General features: G+C 39.7%; 1 protein-coding gene across 5 annotated transcripts in view; it reads right to left on the bottom strand.

Annotated features, from left to right (window-relative positions):
• Positions 1-25,524, bottom strand: part of BABAM2 (BRISC and BRCA1 A complex member 2) — a 161,695-nt gene that overhangs the window by 44,963 nt on the left and 91,208 nt on the right. For all 5 annotated transcript variants that reach the window (XM_070734280.1, XM_070734282.1, XM_070734281.1 and 2 more), the window contains exons 8-10: positions 13,379-13,478; positions 12,352-12,422; positions 10,820-10,902 (exon numbers count right to left, since the gene is read on the bottom strand). In XM_070734280.1, coding sequence (XP_070590381.1) covers positions 10,820-10,902; positions 12,352-12,422; positions 13,379-13,478 — 254 coding nt within the window. The remainder of the gene's footprint in view (positions 1-10,819; positions 10,903-12,351; positions 12,423-13,378; positions 13,479-25,524) is intronic.

Raw genomic sequence — 25,524 nt, 5'->3', positions numbered from 1 at the left:
CAGCTGCAAGCTAAGTATCACAGAACTGATAAGGGACTTGTACAAATTACCAGTTTGTTTGGAGACAGTGCTTTTTGCTATACCAAAAGAGGGCTTAGTTTAAGTGAATTTTCCTTATAAAGAACATTGTTTTGAATTTTCAAACGTGTGTGTGTGTCTGAAATTTGTACCTGTGAATTTTTGGGAGGAGTCTACCAGAGAGCCCGACAGAACACTTAGGAAGCAACACTGATTGACAAATCAATTCCACATGCTGTTGTGCACATTCAACTTTGTACAGAACAAAGAATTCAATCAAAATATTTCATTCATTCAAATCTAGGATGTGTTATTTGACTGTTCTTTTTTTTTGAGCAATATATTAATGCTTTACATCAGGAGATAGAATCTTCATAAAATAATTAACTATTTAGGATATTAATTACATGGTTAGTTCTCCCCTCTTCTCCCTCCCTCCCTCTTAGAAACTTACAACTGTGGTTTTTGCAAATGATAAAAATTGCTCCAGCTCTTGTGTATCATTTACTTTAGTTACTTTCTATGAAAAACCTTAAAACAAATTGGATGGATATGCTGTACTTGGACAGATAGAAAAATAATTACAGGTAGTCCTCGACTAATGACCACAAAATTAAGCCAAACATTTTAGTTGCTCAGTGAGACATTAGTTAAGTGAATTTTGTTCCATTTTAGGATGTTTCTTGCCTCTTTAGCAAATTACTGGTTTTCTCATTGACTTTGCTTATCAGAAGGTGATCACATGACCCCAGGACATTGCAACACTCATAAATATGAGTCAGTTGCCAAGCATCTGAATTTTGATCACATGACCATGGGGATGCTGTAAATGTTTCCAAGTTTGAAAAACTGTCATAAGTGACTTTTTTCAGCTCCTCTGCACTTACTCCTTGTTAGCCACCCCCAGAGCCTCCTGACTGCAAGCAGCCACTTCAGCTCAACTGTACCAATTAACTGTAACAACCCCCCCCCCCCCCCCATGTCCCCCTGGTAGAAGCCATTTATCTGCTTGCTGTTCTGGTTCCAAGATGTCTGGAATTTGCAATTTCCTGCTGGCTTTCCCAGTAACTTTGGTTGTTGGGAAGCTGGCAGGAAGATGTGAGAAGGTACCGCTTAACAGTGGCAACGGGGTCCGCAGGAATTTCTGTCACTAACTGATGCAGTCACAGGATGGGCACTTTATGACTGCATTACTTAGTGATGGGAATTCTGGTCCCAATTACTGTCATTAACCGAGAACTACCTATATGCCAGAAAAAGTATAGAACTATTAGATTTTAAGATTTTTTTTTTTTAAAAAAAATTATATATGTGGGGCAGTGGATGAGGTTGGGGCCAAATAAAATGATGTGTTGATGTGGTAGAGAGTGTTATTTCAGGCAGTGTAAATTTATATTGTGATTGTGTGGTCTTTTTTGCTTTGATTATCTTATGAAATATCCATTGTTGTTCTTGTAAACATAAATTAGAGAAATATTTTAAATATATAACTATTAAAAATTATAATTAGTTATACATGCATTAAAAGCCATTTTTGGTGGCATTTGGTGAAGGGATTTCATGGTATATTGAGGCTTTTAACATGATTTAAAATATAATATAAATCTATATGCCTGGTTATTTTGGACATATAACAAAATGCATCAAAGGAACCCATTAAATGAAATATTCATATAATGCTCAGAATATAATAGAAAATATATTAAATCTGGATCTGCAGAAATGAATGCAGATTATGTGCTCAAAGAACATCCCCATAGAAAAATGTAAACATACAAGATTACAAACTTTGGAAGGCCTAAATTGATTAGCCCTTGTGAATACCCAGTTTGACTTATCATTGAAGATAAATGAAGCAACTTTATTGAATTCTGTTAACTAGGCATGTCTAAAGAAACTTAAGAGTGCCTCTTCCTACAGAAAGAAGGATCAGCTTACGAAGTTAATTCTTGTTATCAGAGTGAAAAAAGAAAAAAGACCTCTGTCCAGTGATTGGCTACCAAAAGTTTTACTACCACACTGTGGGAGTGGCTTATGCATTTTGTTTCAACATCTTTCAGTGCAAATTGGGTTCTCTGGGGTGGAGCTCCAAATTTTGCTGCTGGAACTGCGTTCCTGACCGTTCCCATAGGAGCCCATCACTACCTCTGTCTCCAAACTCAACCATGTTGCATATTTCCTATACTCTTATATAATTTGGGGACAGTTAGAGACAACTAGCAGAAACTATCAGAACTTGGTGATTGCAGCCTACTGAGACTCCTGCTGCTATTCTCTTCCTTAGTGCTTCTTCCTTATTTGATCCCAAACATGAAAAAACAACTGCAGCTAATATAATGACTTAGAAGCAAAAGCAGTTAAGACCAAGCAAGAAATAAGAAAATCTTGCTATTAAATGTTGCTGCAGTAGTTACACTTTCACTATCTCCAAACGCTGTACAACCAGTTTGTAATTATGTTCAATCTCATCTTCTGCTAGAAATCTTGCAATTTTGCTATACAGTACATCATATTTACTTTTAAAATGACTTTTATTTCATCTTCTTTGAAGTTTCAAGGCCTTTCCCCTAGATCCCCTTTCTTTCTGCTGTACTAGTTTCTATGGCAACCTTTCTTAACCATGATTATATTGGCATCCATATATGTTTCACTACAGAGATTAATTATGCCACGAAGAACCCTTTTAAAAATTGCATGAAATTTCTAAAGGATGAACAGAATCAGTTATCAAATTTGCATTTGTGAAGACTTCAATAGAATACAGAGTCTACAGGTGAGAAATGGGATACAGGTGTTAGTATGCTACAAATATGTGAAGGAACCAGAGACTAAGGATTGATCTGGGCGGATCTGAAGACAGCTGCCCCCCTCCCTCCCTTCACGGCGGGCTCAGGAGGTCGAGCGAGGTATGGTGGGAGCGCTCGGCTTTGGAGGGGCCATCGGGTGGAGGGCTGTTATAAAAATTCAGCAAAAAACATGACATGCATATATATATATATGTCACATGTTTTGCTGAATTTGAAAATTGAGGGAGACTAGGATAGATCTATTTTGGCCTCATCAGCTAGCCATACCCTCACTGGGACTTGAACTTGCAGCCTTTGCCTTGTAAGGCAGAGAATTAACCTCTAGGCTACAGTATCCAATACCTTCAGCTCTGTACCAGGGAAGAGTTACATGTTTTTTTGTGTCGAATCACCCTGGTATATTGAAGGAACATCACAGCTCCTTTTTTGCCTCTCGGCCCAACCCAGGGCCATTTCCAAGGCAGTTAATTTATTCATAGCTGACAAACTATATTCTGTATGTGTCACATGTTTTGGCTGAATTTGAAAATTAAGGGAGACTAGGATGGGTTTCTTCCACTAAAAACAGCTGTGGAAAACTAATTGCTAATAAGGAAGAAACTCTAAATTTACTCCAGAATAATATTACTCCATAATATGCCCATGTTTCTCCGAAAATAATATTTAGTTTTGGGGTTGAAATTAAGCACTCGTGCATATTTTGGGGGAGCTCTTTTTTTTTTTTAAGTGCAGAAGGTGGCGAGCTGACAGGTGTGGGAGTTAGACAGACAGAGAGACAAACTCTGTGTGTGTGTGTGTGTGTGTGTGTGTGTGTGTGAGAGAGAGAGAGAGAGAGAGAGAGAGAGAGAGACAGAGAGAGAGAGAGAGAGACAGAGACAGAGAGACAGAGACTATATGTAGATTTGTGGTTGAGGAAGCCGGAGGAGCGCGGTGGAGGCCAGTGAGTTATGGCATGGCTTTTGGAGCAAGAAGGAAATCATCCCTTCGGAGGTGGAAGCCGAGGAGAACATTGCGGAGGCTGCTGGCTTGTGTCGAGGTTTGCAGTGACTGAATGGTGGCGGTACGGCTGTGCGGTGTTACGGAAGGACTGGAGGACTAGAGATGTCACCCGACAACTACAGAGACACGGGGAAGAAACTAGGCTGAACATCGAGAGCCGAGTGGTACTGTTGAGACAGAGGGGCCGAGATCGGTGGCTGAAGCATAGAGAGAGAGCTAAAAAGCCTGCTTCAGAGACTTTGGAGGACAGAACTTATATACTTAGGAGAACCCAGAGAAAGACCTGAGAGTGCCAGCCTGTGGCAGGGGCTGGCACCAAAAAACCTGAAGAAAAATAAGCTAGGACTTTTTCCTGAACATCTTTCCCCTGAACACACACCCCCCAAACCCCCCCCCCTCACCTTTTAGAACTGATGTTGCATTGCTGACTTGATGGACAATTAATCTTTAATTACTTCCTATATTTTTAGCATTTTAGAACTTTGCACTTTACCAATTTTTAATAATTAATATGTTATTCTTTTAAGATCTTAAGAGTAACTTAATGCAATTTGATATTCTAGTTTAGATTAATTGATGCGTATATTATACTTTTTATTAGTGTTTTTAATTACTATTAACTTATTCTATTAATTTAATTTATTTTTTAATTATTGGGGGTTTCTTAATTAATGGATGATTGGGAGGAATGTAATATTGTGCATGAGACGAATGATTGGTATGATTGGGATGGTAGGGGTGGGTGGGGTCACGGTATGGATGAGATGAATGGTAACAGTATGAATGATAGATTTGGCCCACCTGACGCTCGAGAGGCGGGAGGGGAAGGGGCATCGATCTCTGGGGTGGCAGAGGGTCGGAATATCCCGGTACTGCTGGGGAGAGGCAGATATGGCAGGGGCCACGGAGTTAGCCATTCCAGGGGAACGAGGGACCGTTGCCTAATAACGATCCCTTGTTCTGGCTCCGTGAGCCCAACCTTGGGCACTGGTGATGAGTGTAACTCTGGCCCTGGGCTCAGGTTGCTGCTGCTCAATGCCAGGTCGGTCGTAAATAAAGCTCTCCTCATCCGGGATTTGATCCTGGATGAGGAGGCCGACCTGGCATGTATTACTGAAACCTGGCTGGGCCCAGAGGGAGGAGTTCCTCTCTCTGAAATTTGCCCAGCCGGGTTTCAGATAAGGCATCAACCTCGACCCCAGGGAAGAGGGGGGGGAGGAGTGGCTATTATAGCCAGGGAGAGCCTTTGCCTACGTGGACTCATTGTTCCGGAAATTGCGGGTTGCGAGTCTCTCTTGATGAAGTTGGACTTAGGGGTTCAGGTGGGCTTATTTCTCACGTACCTGCCTCCCAGCTGCGTGTCAAAAGCCCTGCCTGTGCTACTCGAGGAGGTAGCCGGGTTGGTGGTGGAGTTCCCCAGACTTATTGTCTTGGGGGACTTCAACCTGCCGTCACTCGGCGAAATCTCTGGGTTGGCACAGGAGTTCATGGCCACCATGACAGCCATGGACCTGACTCAAATAGTTCAGGGTCCGACTCACGAGGGAGGACACGCACCTGACATGGTATTCCTCTCCGAGCAACTGAGTAATGGTCTGAGACTAAGGGGCTTAGAAGCACTGCCTTTGTCATGGTCAGACCATTTTCTACTACAGCTTGACTTCCTGGCTCCAATCCTTCCCCGCAGGGAGGCGGAACCAATTAAGATGTTCCGCCCCAGTCGCCTGATGGACCCAGAGGGCTTTCAGACGGCGCTTGGGGTTATTCCAGATGCACTCGTCCACAGTTCGGCGGAGTCTCTTGCAGAAGCCTGGAACAAGGCTGCAGCGGAGGCTCTTGATCGGATTGCGCCTTTGCGACCTCTCCGTGGCGCTAGACCCCGTAGAGCTTCATGGTTCAACGAGGAGCTCCGGGAGTTGAAACGCCAGAAGAGACGTCTAGAGAAGCGATGGAGGAAGAGTAAGTCTGAATCCGATTGAACACTTGTAAGAGCTTTTATTAAGACTTACAAAGTGGCGCTCAAGGCAGCAAGATGCGCGTATCATGCCGCCTTGATTGCATCAGCGGAATCCCGCCCGGCCACTCTGTTTAGGGTGACCCGCTCCCTTCTTAATCAGGGGGGAGTTGGGGAGCCCTTACAGAGTAGAGGCCGAGGATTTTAACACGTTTTTCGCTGATAAAATCGCTCAGATCCGGGCGGACCTCGACTCCAATTGGAAAACAGAGTCGGCTGACAACGAGTCAGTCGAGGTGACTGGGGCCCGTACTTGTCCATCTGTCTGGGAAGAGTTTGATCTGGTAACACCTGATGAAGCGGACAAGGCCATTGGAGCTGTGAGTTCCGCCACCTGTTTACTGGATCCGTGTCCCTCCTGGCTGGTTTTGGCCAGCAGGGAGGTGACACGGAGATGGGTCCAGGAGATTATCAACACTTCCTTGGGGAGGGGATCCTTTCCATCATCCTATAAAGAGGTGCTCGTACGCCCCCTCCTCAAGAAGCTTTCCCTGGACCCAGCCGTACTTAATAACTACCGGCCAGTCTCCAACCTTCCCTTTATGGGGAAGGTTGTCGAGAAGGTGGTGGCACTCCAGCGGTCCTTGGAAGAAGCCGATTATCTAGGTCCCCAGCAGTCGGGTTTCAAGCCCGGTTACAGCATGGAAACTGCTTTGGTCGCGTTGATGGATGATCTCTGGTGGGCCCGGGACAGGGGTTTATCCTCTGTCCTGGTGCTTCTTGACCTCTCAGCGGCTTTCGATACCATCGACCATGGTATCCTTCAGCACCGGCTGGAGGGGTTGGGGGTGGGAGGCACTGTTCTCCAGTGGTTCTCCTCCTACCTCTCCGGTCGGTCGCAGTCGGTGTTAGTGGGGGGTCAGAGGTCGACTCCGAGGTCTCTCCCTTGTGGGGTGCCTCAGGGGTCGGTCCTCTCCCCCCTGCTATTTAATATCTACATGAAACCGCTGGGTGAGATCATCCAAGGGCATGGGCTGAGGTATCATCAGTACGTTGATGATACCCAGCTTTACATCTCCACGCCATGTCCAGTCAACGAAGCAGTGGAAGTGATGTGCCGGTGTCTGGAGGTTGTTGGGGCCTGGATGGGTGTCAACAGACTCAAACTCAACCCGGATAAGACGGAGTGGCTGTGGGTTTTGCCTCCCAAGGACAATTCCATCTGTCCTTCCATTACCCTGGGGGGGGGAATTATTGACCCCCTCGGAGAGGGTCCGCAACTTGGGCGTCCTCCTCGATCCACAGCTCACATTAGAGAACCATCTTTCAGCTGTGGCGAGGGGGGCGTTTGCCCAGGTTCACCTGGTGCACCAGTTGCGGCCCTATCTGGACCGGGACTCACTGCTCACAGTCACTTATGCCCTCATCACCTCGAGGTTCAACTACTGTAATGCTCTCTACATGGGGCTACCTTTGAAAAGTGTTCGGAAAGTTCAGATCGTGCAGAATGCAGCTGCGAGAGCAGTCATGGGCTTACCTAGGTATGCCCATGTTTCACCAACACTCCGCAGTCTGCATTGGTTGCCGATCAATTTCCGGTCACAATTCAAAGTGTTGGTTATGACCTTTAAAGCCCTTCATGGCACTGGACCAGAATATCTCCGAGACCGCCTGCTGCCGCACGAATCCCAGCGACCGATTAGGTCCCACAGAGTGGGCCTTCTCCGGGTCCCGTCAACTAAACAATGTCGGTTGGCGGGCCCCAGGGGAAGAGCCTTCTCTGTGGCGGCCCTGGCCCTCTGGAACCAACTCCCCCCAGAGATTAGAACTGCCCCTACTCTCCTTGCCTTTCGTAAGCTCCTTAAGACCCACCTTTGTCGTCAGGCATGGGGGAACTGAGACATCTCCCCCGGGCATATACAATTTATGAATGGTATGTTTGTATATATGTGTGTTTAGAAAATGGGGTTTTTAAATATTTTTAAACAGTAATTTAGATTTGTTGTAAATTGTTTTCACTTTGTTGTGATCCGCCCCGAGTCTGCGGAGAGGGGCGGCATACAAATCTAAATAATAAATAAATAAAATAAATTTTAGTATGTTGCTTTCTCTGTGCTTAAATTTAATGGGTTTTTTTTGTAATGAACCTATTGGGTAGGTAATGTATGTATCGATTTGTAATGTATCAATTGAGGTTGGTTGTACACTCTGTTCAGAATGTGTAGGGAAGATCACTCAGAAAATCACACCAAACCAAACTGAAATAGAGAGGTGAAAAAAGAATTCTTGGAGCTTCATTACTGTACATGACTAAAACAGTCCAAAACACTCTCAGAAGCATGGATTGGAATGACTACACTATTTATAGGACAACACAAATGGGTTTGGCTCTTCAAAGAAGATGATTTGGGGAGGAATATTTGTGAAAATCAGCTTTGTACTGCAAGTCATATATTCATATATTGTACCACTGCCCAGCATATGAACCAGATGGCAGGTTCTTACAGATTCTGCTGAAATCAAGATAGTCATCAAATAATCGAAAAACACAAGTAAACCAAGCATAATATGTGAAATTTGTATTTCTGTTATTTAGTTCTATAGTTTATACTAATGTAAAATAAGTTATAATGTGTGGCAAAGTATTTTTGCCAGCAGTTATACTGATGTTTTTCCATGAAATTGAATATTTGCAATAGCAATCCGAAATTTATCAGAAATTCTTGACTCAGTGACATTAATACCATTTTTTTTCAACTAGAACATTATTTTGTAAATTATTGTTAGGTTAATAATTGACACACAGTTCACTTCAACTGTGGAATGGATAAAACAGTATGATATTATATGAAATATCACATTCAATTACCATATTCATTATAAAAGCATGTATATCTTATATTAATTCCATAATTAAATTTAAATTAGATTAACAGCTAGAAGAAGAAATGTAAGAAATGTGTCCTGATAAAATAAACCCTTTTTGAAGAATATTTTTATTACTAGAGCCCATCATAAAATTATGCTACAATTGTAAACAATAATTGACTAAAATTATTTTTCTCCATCGTATAAAACATTCAAGCTATCCAGAGAGAACACTGCAATAATTCCTTAATTTTTAGGGTACCATAAGCAGGGAATTACACCAAACTGTTAACAAATATGTACTGAATGCTAATGAATGTGAAGAACAGCCAAACTCTTATGTATGATTGGCTCAAGCCATATGCCCTAATATTTTCCCAAAGAGATTAGCTGACATTCAGAGACCACCATCAATTAACAGAAACTGGTCATGTAGGGTGATTTCAACTGTCCTCCATCCTTTGAAAAATCTGAGAATTATTGCAGGGTATTTTACACCAGATTTCTAGTATTTAAGCAGAGAGGAAGCTATGAAAACCCAATATTTTGGATTTTATAAGTAACTTTTTTTTACTCACTTTGTAATAATCAATTTCAAATACATATCTTTTATCTGAAAATTTAAAATTAAGCAACAAATGTACAAATATGAACAGTTTTAAAATGGAAATTATTCCTCAGCACATTGTTTGTTTATTTTTCTACATTTCTGAATCACTCATCTCTCAAAGAGAGGTAACTAATTATTTATAGTTAATATTCTATCTGATGGAGTTCAGATGAAGACACCGATTTTGCATAAAACTAAAAAAACCCCATGTCTGAATAATGTAACTTTTGTTCGTGTGTTTTCATGTTACGCTTTTGTGTTTTTTCTAACCAGAAAAAAAATAGAGAAAATTAATGTTGTCTTCTGATTACACTTCACATGTGATTAAATGTTTAGAATTACAAGTCTATTAGAAAGATAAGATCAACTCAAATTGCAAAAGAAATTGGAAGTACTGCATTTTTTGCACTATAAGACGCGCACACACATCCCGCCAAAAGTAGGTGGAAATGTCTCTGCATCTTATAGACTGAATATTGCGGCAGGGCTGTCACCGGTGCTGCCATTCACCACCACCAGGGAATGCTGGAGCCTTCATGGATGGTTTGATCAGCCTCCCGGAATACAGCTGATCAGCTGTTTAGGCAGCAGGAATCGCTGTTGCCACTGCTTGCTGCCACCAATTGCCACCACCAAATGGCACCGAGTCCCTTACTCTATACTCTTTATGTGCATGACTGCATTCCCACTCACGCTAGTAATACAATAATGGTGAGGCTCATTCCGGGGAGGATGAGTCTGCCTATTGAGATGAGGTGGACCGATTGCTTTCATGGTGTGGAGACAATAATTTGGTCCTAACACCAATAAGACCAAGGAGCATATAGTGGACTATAGAAGGAATAGATCAGATATCCTGCTCTTGCTTATTAAAAGACCGAGTAGAGAAAGTGGATAGTTTTAAGTTTCTGGGTATTATCATAAAAGAGTACCTGACTTCGGGCACTCACATTGAAGCACTAGTCAAAATGGCCCAGCAGAGATTATACTACCTGAGACTTCTCAGGAAACAAGAACTGAATGAAAAATTGCTGGTGACTTTCTACCACTGCATCATAGAGGGTATTTTAACTTACTGCACCTGTGTATGGTTTGCCAATTGCACAGTGGCAGATAGGACAGACGCCAGAGGGTTAATATCATTGCCCAGATCATCACTGGTTGTCCTCTTTGGAAGAGCTTTATAGCTCCCTCTGCCTTAAGAAAGTTCAAAACATTCCTAAAGATCCATCTCATCCTGGACACTTTTTTTTTGAACTATTGCAATGTGGCAGACAGTACAGAATAATAAAAACAAGGACAAATAGGCTGAAAAACAGCTTCTATCCCAGGGTAGTAACTATATATACTGTATAGTGCAATATTAATACAATATCTGTTTTCAATCCAAATGTATAGAATGTGAAGGTTATGCACATATTTTTATAATTATAATGTACAGTGAAGATGGCATTTAATTTTGTTGTACAAAGTGCAATGACAATAAAGGAAACTAAATTAAACTGAACCGTGTTAATTTTCAAACAGTTAGATATTTATACCCAAAGGAAAATAACTACTTACTGTGAACAAGGAAGCAAAAATCCTTCCACATCAGCAATAAAGTGAGTTTTGTGAAACCTTCAGCATCGTACTCTACAACTCCGCTATTAAAAAAAAATATTAATGAAAAAAATATAATTAGAACCACAAAGCAAAATTGGGCAGAAGGCTTGTCCCTTCCTATCGGCATGCATACATACTTGAATAGGGCAGAAGGCACCATTTGCCTCTCAAGTCCCAAAAAATATTGACTAATTACTCTGTTGTGGCCACTATCACTGAAATAAAGGTGCACACATGCAGACTTAAATATTATATAAGGTAAATTGAATAAATGTAGAATTAAAAATGTTGCAAGTACATGTTGCATCTACAATTATTTGAAATAACAGCAGAATTGAAATGGCAAAAATAGGAAAAATTCTGAGAGGTTCTAGAGGAAATAAGTTATCTATGTCTTTTTCAATACAGGTTCAGGCTTCTGCATGGTGCTGACCCACATCTATCACCCTTGTAGGTAATCTCTGGCAGGACTTGGATTGGGAAGTGTTAGTGAACATGTCCGCTTCTTCTGGAGCCGGGGGGGGGGGCAGAGGCAGAATGCCTGGGTGCAGTCCTCTTCATGGGGCTCGCCCAGGCATGCCCCCGGCTGGGGAAGGCTACACGCACAAGCGAGATGCCTGAAAAGTGATCCCACGATACTTCGCGGGATTGCGGCTACTTGTACGAACCGGGCTGAGTTCCTCCTGGCCCTGGTGCAATTTCGGGCAGCCATAAATTGGCCGCCCGTGCATTTAGCTAGTTAGGTTTTAGTTAACTAAATGGGCAAAAATCTGTTATCATATTCTCATTTTGCGGATCCTGTCCATCCATATTATCCATTATCTTCCCATCTATCCACCTATTTAGTATGTCCAAAGTATGTGAGTTTCTGCTTGCTGATTATTGCCTCAAGGGAGTTATTAATTTTTATTTCATCTAAAAGCCTGGCCAGTTCTGCCAGCAGTTCATGATTCTCTTAGAAACCAGCTGTACATTAACACTAGAAAATCATTGTTTTAACTATTCTGATCTTTGTTTTGTTTAGGATTAATCTTCCAATTTTTTCTCCAATATACTTTCTTCTATTCTTGAATCCAAACCTCAAAATTACCTATCACCTTTTTCACCTATAATTTCACTAATTATGTTGTTTGCCTCTAGCATTAATTTAGAATTTTGACTATCACTACTTTCAACGAACTAACGATGCCATCTGTATTATTCATAGTTTTGTTGTTAACAATTTCCCTTTCTTTCGGCTCTTTTCTCACCAAGTCTTCAGAGATGATATTGAAGGATAGAGTGAAACAGAAAAAAAGCTAAAAATATTTCCTTCTATGGTATGGCATAATTTATCTATTAGAGTATAATAAATACAAAGCTAACTACATTAATATAACCCACGACTACCAAATTTAAATGTACATACTTAGGAAAACTGCAACTGGAAAAATATTTTTAGTAAATACGAGTAAGAATAGTTACAAAGCTAGTGAAACATATATACATACGTTCCAAAATGACTAAGAAATGCTGCAATATATTCCCTCCTCTTATGGTAACCCTGGATAACATATTGAACCTATAAAAGAAAAGAAGAAATGAGTGCAATTACGATAAAACTAAATTACAATACAGAGTATTAATTTGGGAGAGTTTTTGCTTTACTAATAATATAAAATATACATTATGTTTAATGAAATTGAGAGAATAAGTCTCGAAAAATATTTCTACATGCATCAGCAGCAAGAAGTTGGTGTATATATAATAATTACACATATTTTACATTTTAAAGACTAACACATTGATTCAAACTTATAATAATATTAGATTTTGATAGTTTACATAATGGCAATATTATCCATCTGGAACTTCATACAATATTTCATTATTTTGAAGAAGCCTATGGTTTCTAAGCATTTTGCTTCATTTCAAAAAGCAATTTTGTGTATTTCACACCTCTTGAAATTTCCTGGGCCAACATTTAAGTGTTGCAGTTTGAACATGTCTATCATGTTTTATCAGTTCATAATTTCTGCACAATATTCTTATCTATTTATCACACATTACATTGTTGTCTGTCTACTAATTGGAACTCTAAACAGGGAACAATTTTTTTGTAGTTTAAAAACAGATCTGTGTACTTGCAAATTAAAAAAGAGAGCCATAACAAAAACAACTCTAAAGATAGATTCCGGTATAATTATAGAAATACATTTGGGAGTATAAATTCATAATTTAAAAGAGTCTTTTAAGCAAGAGCAATTTAAACAAGAATAAAGGATACGTCCAACTATTTCATAATCAGATTGATGAAACCTCTGACGCAAATTGTACATCTGAAATGGAGAAGGCTGTGCATGGTTTTTTCAACTATTCCTGGATCACCTCAAAGTAATCTTCCATTAGGCAATTTCATTTTTGGTTTTGAAATTTCTGACAGAACTAACCTCAGATTATAGGATTTACTAATTTATGAAGAATAATTGATTTTTACCCTAGTCTAGAGCCCTAGTATTGGAATGGTCTGGGTATTACCTTGTTGGTTAATAGTTGACATACTTGGGGAACATAATCAATGAGGCAGCCTCCACCTGGAAAAGCAGGAATGTGAAGAGCAGAAGATCCCCCAAGAGCACTGGAAAAACAAGTCCATCAAATAACATCAGATGCAGTTCTGTGATTCTTTCAAAGGCATACATTTTTCATATAAGACATAACATGGCCTTATATTCAGATATGTTGCATGTAAAAAAAACCATACCACCCTATATATATTCTATTATATCAACTAAAAAATGTAGTATTAGATTACCGTTTCAATGTTTTTGAGTTAGATACAGAAACCAGACCTACATCTATGTTGAGTGATGAAGAAAAGCCACTGAATCCAAGGAGTCTTACTACCGATTAAAAATCCATAACATTCATGCATTTGAAACCAGGATGGACACATTTATTGATGTTTTCTCTTCTGTAAACAGAAGCAGCTAAAGATCCAAAATATTTGCCATTTTTTAAGACCAGCTTATACTAAGTATTAGTGGGTCCCTGAGCTTGGTTGTTTGCTTGCAGTCATTTAGTTATCCAACTAGATACCATCATGTCAATATCATCACAGGAATATAATTTTTATTACTGATAACAACAAAAACTATAATATAAACTTGATAAGTAATATATTAGTACCCTGTTTCCCCGAAAATAAGTCACCCCCGAAAGTAAGACATAGGAGAGGTTTCGTAGATTTGCCTAATATAAGGCATCCCCCGAAAGTAAGACGTAGATGTTTTGTTTTTCAGCATTTCCAAACAGAACATATATAACACTGCTGTCCATAAATTGCATCTCAAAACGCTGCATCAATCAGATTTAAAACACATCCGACCAGAATCCAACATGCGGCTGCGTGTTTGGATGCGATTTTGCTGCAGGATACAATTCACTGAAAAAAAATAAGACATCCCCTGAAAATAAGACGTAGCACATCTTTGGCAGCAAAATTTAATATAAGACGCTGTCTTATTTTCGGGGAAACACAGTATGTAACAACACCTTTAAAATGATCAAATATCAGCATCTGTCCATCCCAGGTCCTTGAGAAGGACTCAACAGGTGAATAAAAAATGCCAAATTCAGTGTGAATATCTGGCCAACTGTGCAATGAATCATAAACAATACTGCAATTAAAATGGATTTTTTTGGATGCCCAATACTGCTCTTTTCTTGATGTCCAATACTGTTCATTTTAAATGGCTTCTTTTCATTGTAGCATTCTCAGCAAAGCCATTACACAACACTGAAAATTTTATTCTTGTTTATAGACAAGCCTTCCAGCACACTGGCAATCGAAGCAATCAAAGTAACAGTCTAAATAGGGTAAGTGGAGACAGCTAGATTTTTCTCACTATAACAATAAATAATCTGGAGTCACAGTTTTTCCCCCCCTAATCAAGCATGTTAATTGAATAATTCATGAAAAAGAAAATATAAACATCTTTCAAAAAAACATCTGAGTATATTTTGCTCCTTGTTTATAAAGTTCTCACATTGGCTTTCTTTTAATCTTGAAAATGGTTACAAAGCAACTTAAAAGAAGATTTTTCTGGACTTCAGGGAACAAATGGTGAATTGAAGATGGCAACGCTAGAAGCAGAGCTGACAATCTTAGTCGAGTGAAGCACCGGCAAGCAGTACAGTGATCCCTCTATTATCGCGAGGGTTCCGTTCCAAGACCCCTCGCGATAATCGATTTTTCGCGATGTAGGGTTGCGGAAGTAAAAACACCATCTGCGCATGCGCGCCCTTTTTTTTCTATGGCCGCGCATGCGTAGATGGTGGAGTTTGCGTTCCCCGCCACCCACGGAAAGGGGAAACCCCGATTCGGCTCCTCGCTGCTGCTGCGCTACCGAGCAGATCAGCTGCTGGGCGGCCGAAGGAACCTTCCCTGGGTCTTCCCCCTCTTGCTGGCGGGCAGGCGAGCGGCGGGCATCAGCGAGGAGCCGGGGTTTCCCCTTTGCGTGGGCGGCCGGGAAGACCCAGGTTGGGGGTTCGGGGGGGGGTGCTGGGAAGCCCCTCAGGCCGGCTGCGACCTTTTAAAACAGCCGCGCCGCTTCCCAGCTGACTCCCGAAGCCAAACACGGAAGTGGTTTTTTTAAAATTAATATTTTTTTAAAAATCGCGATATAGCGTTTCGCGAAGATCGAGATCGCGAAACTCGAGGGATCACTGTACTGCTCTTTGTAATTCCTCTCTAGACAAGATGAGGACTTGAGATCACTCACAAGTGCTCCAGAAAACCTCTCCTCGCAAGAGCAACAAAGCAGTCTCAGGCAGATTAAGAGTTCTAGGAAACAAGGAAAAGTAATCTTTGCTTAAAACGCAGATGGGGCCTTTATGGACCCTGGGTTTGCAAACTTCCTTTTCCAATCAATATGATATAGGTAATTTTTAACAAGAGAATATATCACATTTAAACGAAATATTAAAAATACACATTGCTAGTTGTTCCAATAACTTTCAAAACTAAATGCACAAGTGAATTGAAAATTTTCAAGGAAAAATTAAGTCCACTTGTCTTTTGAAAAAGCATTTCTGGGATTTGAAAAGAAATATCCTCATAATCAAATGTCCCTCTATGAATCAAATGTTGATCATCCCTATTTCAACTCCTGATAGCAGAATGTTACTACATCATTCTATTGAATAATTGCTCAAGGATGTGAGCACTTTCCAAGAAATATGTATTATTCAAATTATACTGTATTGGGCAACACAGAAATTTTAAAAGGTCAGAATAAATCCTAAAGGAGAAAATACATTTTTTAACAAAGAAATCAAACAAGAAAAAAAAGCAAAAATGAAATGGATTTTCAGAATAGTTCTCTTCTAGTCACAAAAACATCCACCAATTTTCCCTATCTTGCAAAGATTGTAATTCCAAGATCCAATCTGGGTCAGACATCAGGACCAACATTATCCTGTGACACATATATTTGCCCTCATTCATTGTAATTCTACTTTAAGCCCCCCTAATGCTTTAAATAAAAAAGAATTGGTTTGATATAGTGGATATGCCAGGATTAAACTCTTTGCAAACTATTGAAAATAATAACAAAGTTTGTATGTTCAGAGCAAAGGAACATGTAGAACAGGGGTATCAAACTGGATTTCTTGGAGGGCCAGATCAGCATTGTAGTTATCTACAGACCAAGGGAAGGGATATGGGATGTATGACTACTGTAGCACTTTGCTGGTCAAAATGAAGGGGCGGGGCATGCATGTGGTCCCTTGTGCCCCATTTTGGCTGGCAAAGTGCTGCATGAGACATCCAGGATGAAAACGGGGCACTGAGGCATGTGCCCCCGCCTCCTCCTGCACCTCATTTTGGCTGCCAGAGACACCATTGGCCAGTCCTTTGGTTTTTCCAAGCTGACCATGCAGGTCAGATTCTTTCTTTTTTTTAAAATAAACTTTATTGGATTTTTCATAAAAAGACAAAACCAACAAACATACATTTAACATAAATTTGGGGTTGCAATATCCCTGCTTATTCTAGAAGTTAAGTTTCCATACAGAAAGAGAATACTTTATTAATACTTTAAATCAGCTTAATACTTTAAGTGAAAAGAAGAAAACTCTATTTGATCTTATATATACAAAAAACCCTTTCATTTATAGACTAAATAAAACACAAGATGTAAGTCATACATTTTTCTTTTTCTTATTTATCCATATGTACACTTTATTCCATACTACATAAAATTCTGATTCTTCTTGGTCTTTTAACCGTCTTGTCATCATATCCATTTCTGCGCAATCTAATATTTTATTGATAACCTTATTTATGCGCAAAATTGGAAAGGGGAAAATATCCCCAAAGAAGAAGAGGTTATCATGCAGGTCAGATTCAAGCACCATGCAGAATGTATCTGTCTCATGGGCCTTGAACAGGACACCCCTGTTATAGAATCAAAGTATCAAAGTAATCCTCATTTCTATTTTCATTATGGCTTCATAGTGAAAAAGAGTAAGAATGGTACAAAGGTGAGCTGATACACTAGCCTTTAGCCAATTATATTTGGCTATAAGCCATATAGATCTATATGTAGGTTTGAAACTCCCACAAATTGGTATTGAAAACCTTTGTGAACAGTGATGCAAACTAATTAGGATATATTAAATAATTAACGCCAAGATTTAGTTTATCGTATTTGAAATATAATTTTAAATGATGAATAAAATATTTTAAATCAAAAGAAACTTAGTTTTAATAAATATTGTATTGACATAATCTTCAATATTTTTTAAATGCAATTTTTAAAAGATGTTCCTTAATGAAAATCACTAATGAATCAAGGGCAGTTTGAGCACGGAAGCAAGTGGTATGTCATACAAAAAGTGTTTCCTTTCAATATAAAATTTCACTCAGCCACAAGGTTAATTAAGAAAACCTTTGGCCAACCATTCAGTCTCACTTAGCCTTCTGTGAATATAGTTCAGGTATAAGTTGGAAGAAAAAAGCAAGGCAAGATTAATGTTTTGGGCTAAGAAACTTAACTCTAGTTAAATGTAAAGGTGGCTACTTATATGTGTGTGGCAAGCACAGAAAGCAACTGCGTTCTTATCCACCCTCGAGACAAAATTCTACTTTTTTTTCTTTTCAAATACGATATACTTTCTAGAGATGGAGAAACAGTTGCCAAGAATGCATTTGTTTCTTTATGATCTTTCCCACAGTACTGTTTCCAAGACAGAACACAGAATGCTACCCATCCTATGTCAAAAGTGCCATGCAATTTTTAATTAATATTTCTCAAGTGCCTACAGTAACTAGGCGTTGTACACACACACACACACACACACACAATCCCAGGATCTGTACTCAGGTTTGCAGTTTAAAAGCAAAAACAAGATAGCTGCAGTCAATTATTTCCACACAAGTACAAAAGAAATCTGAACAGGGTATCAGAAAAAAGGGCTGATGAAAGACCAAATATGTGTCTGAAATTAGCTATGCCCAAACTGCTACCTGAGTTGTTAAGCTTGTTTGTATAATATTGTGCACCTTTTGAAAAATATTATGGCAGGAAGACAGATCTTGCAAAACTGTATAATTCTTATCACACAGGTTATACAGAAAGCAAGGACTCTGGGAATATTTCAGTTATACATTGTGTGCAATATGGGGACTCTCCTAAAATCACAATTCCTACTCAAAGAGCAAGTGTCAATTATGGTAGTCTGTGCAAAGAGGTTTGCACAGCTTTGCATTGAGAGCATACGCACCAAAGACAAATTCCTTGTGTGTCCAATCACACTTTGGTCAATAAAGAATTCTATCTATTATTGTGCACCAATTATGCCTATGACTAGATTGGGGGGGGGGGGCTATGCTCACAGTCACTCACGTCTTAGTAACCATTTGGTTAGATTTCTGTAGCGTGTTCTGTGTGAGGCTGTCCTTGAAGAGTATCTGGAAGCTTCAACTAGCACAAAATGCTGTGGAGCAGGGCAAGTTATGTGTGCCATTAGAATGGTGCATTTTGAATAATCTTGGCTGAATAATCAAGTGGAAACAGAATTTTATAAAACTTGGCAAAAGGTTTATTCTTGGTGGAATAAAAGAAACGTTTAATGATATTGAAGTACAGAGTTTAATAGTTAAATGTCTTAGATATAGAATAGATTTTATAAAGAAATATTATAGAGATGTTTACTTTTCTGAATAATAATCAACTTTTCTTTTCTGTACTAAGATTACTTCAATACTGAGTGGAGCAATTGTAGCTCCTTTTCATGTTATGTGTTATGTTTTGTCTATTTTATGTCGGTTTGTCTTGTTATGTCTTATTACCTTGAAAATAATAAAAATATTTTTTTTAGAAAAAGAATGGTGCATTTTATATCTCTGCTTCATACTGGTTGCCAGTTTGCTTCCAGGTCCAGCTGCTTTTGTCCATTAAAGTCCTTCATGGAATGAGACCCTGTTACCTGAGGGAATGCCTCTCCTCATTACACCTGTTCACCTTATCAGATCTGGCAAAAAAAGGCATGCTATGATCCCATCGGCCAAAGAATAGCATCTGGTGGGTCCCGGGAGGCAGGTCTTCTGTTCCAGGATGCCTGACTTGTGGAATCTTCTCCCCAGGAAGAGAGATTAGCTTCATTCCTTCCAATGTTCTACAACTGTCTTAAGATCTGGTTGTGTTATCAGGCCTTTAGGGGGGCAGGAGACAAGAGAGATTTTGTGATACTCTCTTATTCCAGTTAGTATTATTTCCTGTTATGTATCATTTTTATAGGGTTTAAAAAAAAAATTCGGACTGGTTTATGTATTTATTTTTTATTAAGCGCTGTATGCCACTTGGAGTCACTTTTATATGAGATGGTTGGTTATATAAATCTAATAAAAATTAAAAGATAGAAAATAAACTTATAGCTTTACATTCTGAAGGAAAGCAAATCAATTTTTGAAGAGGTGGTGTGCAAATAGTAGCTTATTTATGCAAAAAGAAAAGTAATCATGGAAGCAGTATTTCACATACACAATAATTACAGTGTTTAAACACTTACTAGAAATTATGAATCTCACTAAAGAAGCTAGCAGAGTGTAAACATCAATACAATATTTGCTGCTTCATTTCACAGAATTCTCATGGTAAAGGCCGTTTGGTGATATAAATAAACGAAACAGAGGGTTTATAATGACGTTATTACGCTGGAAAAAGTTATACTGCGACTTGTAAGCATACGTGAATATGGTAGATTATAATCCCTATGAAAAAATACTGCATCTATCAATATTATAAATTTTATAATAGAACCAATTATATAGATCCAAAATATGTTAGGATTCATTAAGTGTAGATATGATAGTAGATCACAATGGACAGCAGGGCAAAGATATGATCCTATATGGCAGTGATGGTGAACCTATGGCATGAGTGCTATAGGTGGCAGGCGGAGCCATATCTGAGGGCATTGCCCTATCTCAGCTCCAGCACACATGGGATCACTAAGTTGGCTGATTTTCAGCATTCTTTTTGGACATTTTTCGCTCTCCCCAGGTTTCAGGAAAGCCTCCTGAACCCTGGGGTGGTGATAAACGGCCCAATATGCCTACCAAAAGTCCAGAGGCTTCAATGAGGCCTGTGTCCAAGCGTGTGGTGGGGGGACAAGTGCGTGTGTGTGTGTGTGTGCTGGGGGGTTGTGTGCATGCATAGGGGCAGTGCAAAATTTGTGCGCATCCATGGGGGGAGGGTATTGCATTATGGGTGTGGGCATGCGCCTCTTATTGCACGCGCGCACATCCTTTTGCCATCTGAATCAAAAAAAGTTAGTTATTACTGCTATATGGATTCATTGGCTTTTAGACCAACATATACTCCACGGATAAATAAGATGACAATAGTACACTTAAAGGATAGAAATGATTTTTGCAGATATGCCATCTATAAATTCAAATTCAGACATATATCATTTAAGGCTTGAAGTCTGATGAATGTACCAATGAAACATATTTGAAATAATTGACTAGAAGTAAAGAAAAAATAGCAATTAGAGATATTTTCAGAACAATATATAAAACTGTTTTGTTAAGTGTTCTTAGTAGCATACAGTACTTATTAAACATATTAAATATAAATTAGTATCTACTTCATGTTTAGATAACCAAAGAACAAATTGTAGTGCAGACCATCTATGTTTGTGGTTTGATGTAAAAACTCATTGTGAGCAATCCTATAATGCAACCAAAGTATTGGATTTCAGAAAAACAAATTTTAATGCAATGGGAGAATATTTAGATAATGAATTAAAGGGGAGGGATAAAATGGCAGGAGCGAGCATCCAGTGGACTGTATTAAAAAAGGCCATCTTAAAAGCCACTGGACTGTATGTAAGACAAATAACTAAAGGTAAAAGGAAGAAGAAACCGCTATGGTTTAGCAATGATGTAAGGGCTATGGTCAATGAAAAAAAGGCTGCCTATAGGAGGTATAAAGAGTCTGGAAGTATAGCTGATAGGGAGGTATATAAAATGAGACAGAAGGAGGCGAAACAGATAATATATGCTGCTAAAGCCTCAAAAGAGGAAGAAATTGCCAAATCTGTAAAGAAGGGGGATAAAACCTTCTTCAGATATATTAATGATAAGAAGAAGAAAAACTGCGGCATCACGAAGCTTAGTACCGGGAATAATACATGCATTAATGGGAATAAGGAGATCGCTGACCATTTCAATAGCTACTTCTGTTCAGTTTTCTCAAAAGACACCTTACAAAATAATACTATAGAGGGATATAGCATTGCTTCCAGCTGTACGGATTCAGCTCCAGTGATCTTAGAAGCCGATGTCTTAGAAGAACTTGAACGATTAAAGATAAATAAGGCAATGGGTCCAGATAGCATCCACCCCAGAGTTCTTAAAGAACTCAGATCTGTCATTGCTACCCCCCTGACTGATTTGTTTAACCAATCCTTGTTAACAGGAGAAGTTCCTGAGGATTGGAGAATGGCCAGTGTTGTGCCTATTCACAAGAAGGGCAGTAGAGAAGAAGCTGGTAACTACAGGCCAGTTAGCTTGACATCAGTTGTAGTTAAAATGATGGAGACTCTACTCAAAAAGAGGATAAATCAGCACCTAAAAAACAATAACTTATTAGACCCAAATCAGCATGGCTTTACTGAAGGCAAATCATGTCAGACTAATCTCATTGATTTCTTTGACTATGTCACAAAGGTGTTGGATGAAGGTGGTGCCGTGGATATTGCCTACCTGGACTTCAGCAAAGCCTTTGATACGGTTCCACATAAAGAGCTGATAGATAAATTAGTGAAGATTGGACTTAATCCCCGGATAGTTCAATGGATTTGCAGCTGGCTGAAGCGTAGACATCAGAGAGTTATTGTTAATGGCGAGTATTCTGAGCAGAGTCAGGTTACAAGCGGTGTGCCACAAGGATCTGTTCTGGGTCCTATTCTTTTTAATATATTTGTGAGTGACATAGGGGAAGGTTTGGTAGGGAAGGTTTGCCTATTTGCCGATGACTCTAAAGTGTGCAATAGGGTTGATATTCCTGGAGGCGTCTGTAATATGGTAAATGATTTAGCTTTACTAGATAAATGGTCTAAGCAATGGAAACTGCAGTTTAATGTTTCCAAATGTAAAATAATGCATTTGGGGAAAAGGAATCCTCAATCTGAGTATTGTATTGGCAGTTCTGTGTTGGCAAATACTTCAAAAGAAAAGGATTTAGGGGTAGTGATTTCTGACAGTCTCGAAATGGGTGAACAGTGCAGTCAGGCGGTAGGGAAAGCAAGTAGGATGCTTGGCTGCATAGCTAGAGGTATAACAAGCAGGAAGAGGGAGATTATATAGAATGCTGGTGAGACCACATTTGGAATACTGTGTTCAGTTCTGGAGACCTCACCTAGAAAAAGATATTGACAAAATTGAACGGGTCCAAAGACAGGCTACAAGAATGGTGGAAGGTCTTAAGCATAAAACGTATCAGGAAAGACTTAATTAACTCAATCTGTATAGTCTGGAGGACAGAAGGAAAAGGGGGGACATGATCGAAACATTTAAATATATTAAAGGGTTAAATAAGGTCCAGGAGGGAAGTGTTTTTAATAGGAAAGTGAACACAAGAACAAGGGGACACAATCTGAAGTTAGTTGGGGGAAAGATCAAAAGCAACATGAGAAAATATTATTTTACTGAAAGAGTAGTAGATCCTTGGAACAAACTTCCAGCAGATGTGGTAGATAAATCCACAGTAACTGAATTTAAACATGCCTGGGATAAACATATATCCATCCTAAGATAAAATACAGAAAATAGTATAAGGGCAGACTAGATGGACCATGAGGTCTTTTTCTGCCGTCAGACTTCTATGTTTCTATGTTTCTATGTAACCAGGCATGTTGGAAATGTAAAGAAGAGCAGGGCACCTTCTTTCATCTATGGTAGTTATGTCCTGAAGCAAAAAAGTATTGGAGGAAACTGAGAAAGTGCTTACAAGAAATAACCGATACAGTAATTGAATTTACGCCAGAATTCTTTTTATTAGGCATTATTAGAAGACTGTATGTAAAAAATATTAAATATCTAATACTAAACATTGTAATAGCCTACGCACAAAAATGGAAAGACTCACAGACACCTGGTGATAAGGAAATAATTAAAAAATATATGAATGTGCAGAAATGGACTGATTAACTATGGAATTAAACAATCAAAAGGACTCAGATTATTATTCAACCTGGAAAAAGTGTTACTAATGGGCACAGAAAAAACCCACAAATTTACAGTAAGAGATGGAACATTACAAAGAATTATATGTACAAATGTATAAATACATAAAATATAGCGATATGAATGTAAATATATGGCTGTTGACCCACATAAAATATATAAAATATAGCGATATGAATGTAAATATATGGCTGTTGACCCACAAACAGGTAAATATTTTTAAAAAATCAATTAAAAATGTTAAAAAAATAAAATAAAACAAAGGAAATAGATAAAAGGAAAATACAATTGCTGGGGTGTTAAACCCATCTAACTACCAAATATGCAGAAGAAATCGTGTTTCTGCTAGCTTTGTGGTAGTTAGAAGGTAATCTAATCTTAATACAGTTGGGCTCCTGCATATAACAGGAGATATACAGTGATCCCTCGATTAGCGCGGGGGTTACGTTCCAAGACCTCCCGCGCTAATCGATTTCCGCGTTATAGTGGTGCGGAAGTAAAAAACACCATCTGCGCATGCGTGCCATTTTTTTCATGGCCGCACATGCGCAGATGGTGGAGTTTGCGTGTGGGCGGCGGGGAAGACCAAGGGAAGGTTCCTTTGGCCGCCCAACAGCTGATCTGCTCCGCAGCGCGGAAGCAGCGAGGAGCCGAAGATGGGGTTTCCCCATTGCCCAGGCAAAGGGGAAACCCCATCTTCGGCTCCTTGCTGCTGCCGCGCTGCGGAGCGGATCAGGTGTTGGGCGGCTGAAGGAACCTTCCCTTGGTCTTCCCGCCGCCCAGGCAAAGGGGAAACCCCAAGATCGCTTGCCGCTTGCCGTATTGCAGCTTGGAGCCTTGCTTCGCCTCCTTCGCTGCAATACGGCAAGCGGCAAGCGGCAAGCGATCTTGGGGTTTCCCCTTTGCCTGGGCGGCGCTGGGGCCATGCGGAGCCGCTCATCTAGGGGGGCGTGGACCGGCAAGGTGCCCTCCGCTCTCTCTCTTTCTCTCCCTGTTACCGGTGTGGTATAAGAGAGAGAAAGAGAGAGAAAGGAGGGCAACTTGCCAGTCCACGCCCCCCTGGATGAGCGGCCCCGCATGACCCCAGCGCCGGACTCCGCCGTTGCCTCCGCCCTTGTTCGGCTCTGCAGCTGAGAGGCCACGTCCACCCCCTCCTCGGTGTCACCGGCACCCAGCGTCCCCGCGCCGCCTCCACCTCCCGGTAATGCGCCCGACCTCTGCCTCTCTCTTTCTCTCTCATATACCACGCCGGCAACAGGGAGAGAAAGAGAGAGAGAAATGATAGAAAAAAGTGGAGAAAAAAAGAGAAATAAGAAAATGATTGAAGCAGAGAATGACAGGAAAGAAAGAGAAAGAGACAGAGAAGTGACTCTTGGTGATGATATATGACGTCATCGGGTGGGAAAAACCGTGGTATAGCAAAAAAACCGTGGAGTATTTTTTAATTAATATTTTTTGAAAAACCGTGTTGTAGCGTTTCGCACTAATCGAGACCGTGCTAATCGAGGGATCACTGTATAATAAAACCTGACTTGGAGAACAAGAAAGTTACACAAGAAAGTTGGGTAGACAAATAATCAAATTTCATCAATGCCACTGAGAACTATAAGGAGACTATGGCTATTTTGCATGACTACCTATGATATTAGACACATAGTGGACTTAATTATTTACTAGGGTTTCCTAAACAAACAGCTTGAAGCCTCTGAATGACTGAGAAATCTGTTGAATGAAAATGACCACTGGCTCTTATGTCAGTGACGGATCACATACTTTTCATGAAAATCACTCCTATGAGTATTCCCTAACATCACTAAGTCAAACTGGAAAAGATTTTTGTCTAAATTGTTGCCAAACTACTGCTAAATGATATAAATTACATTGTGTTTGTTGAGTTATTGTTCTGACTCACTTTAAGTCACTT

This window comes from Erythrolamprus reginae, chromosome 1 (genome assembly GCF_031021105.1).
Source record: "Erythrolamprus reginae isolate rEryReg1 chromosome 1, rEryReg1.hap1, whole genome shotgun sequence".
Taxonomy (NCBI): domain Eukaryota; kingdom Metazoa; phylum Chordata; class Lepidosauria; order Squamata; family Dipsadidae; genus Erythrolamprus; species Erythrolamprus reginae.
The sequence above is the reverse complement of the archived record's forward strand: the minus strand, read 5'-3'. Positions and strand labels throughout refer to the sequence as shown.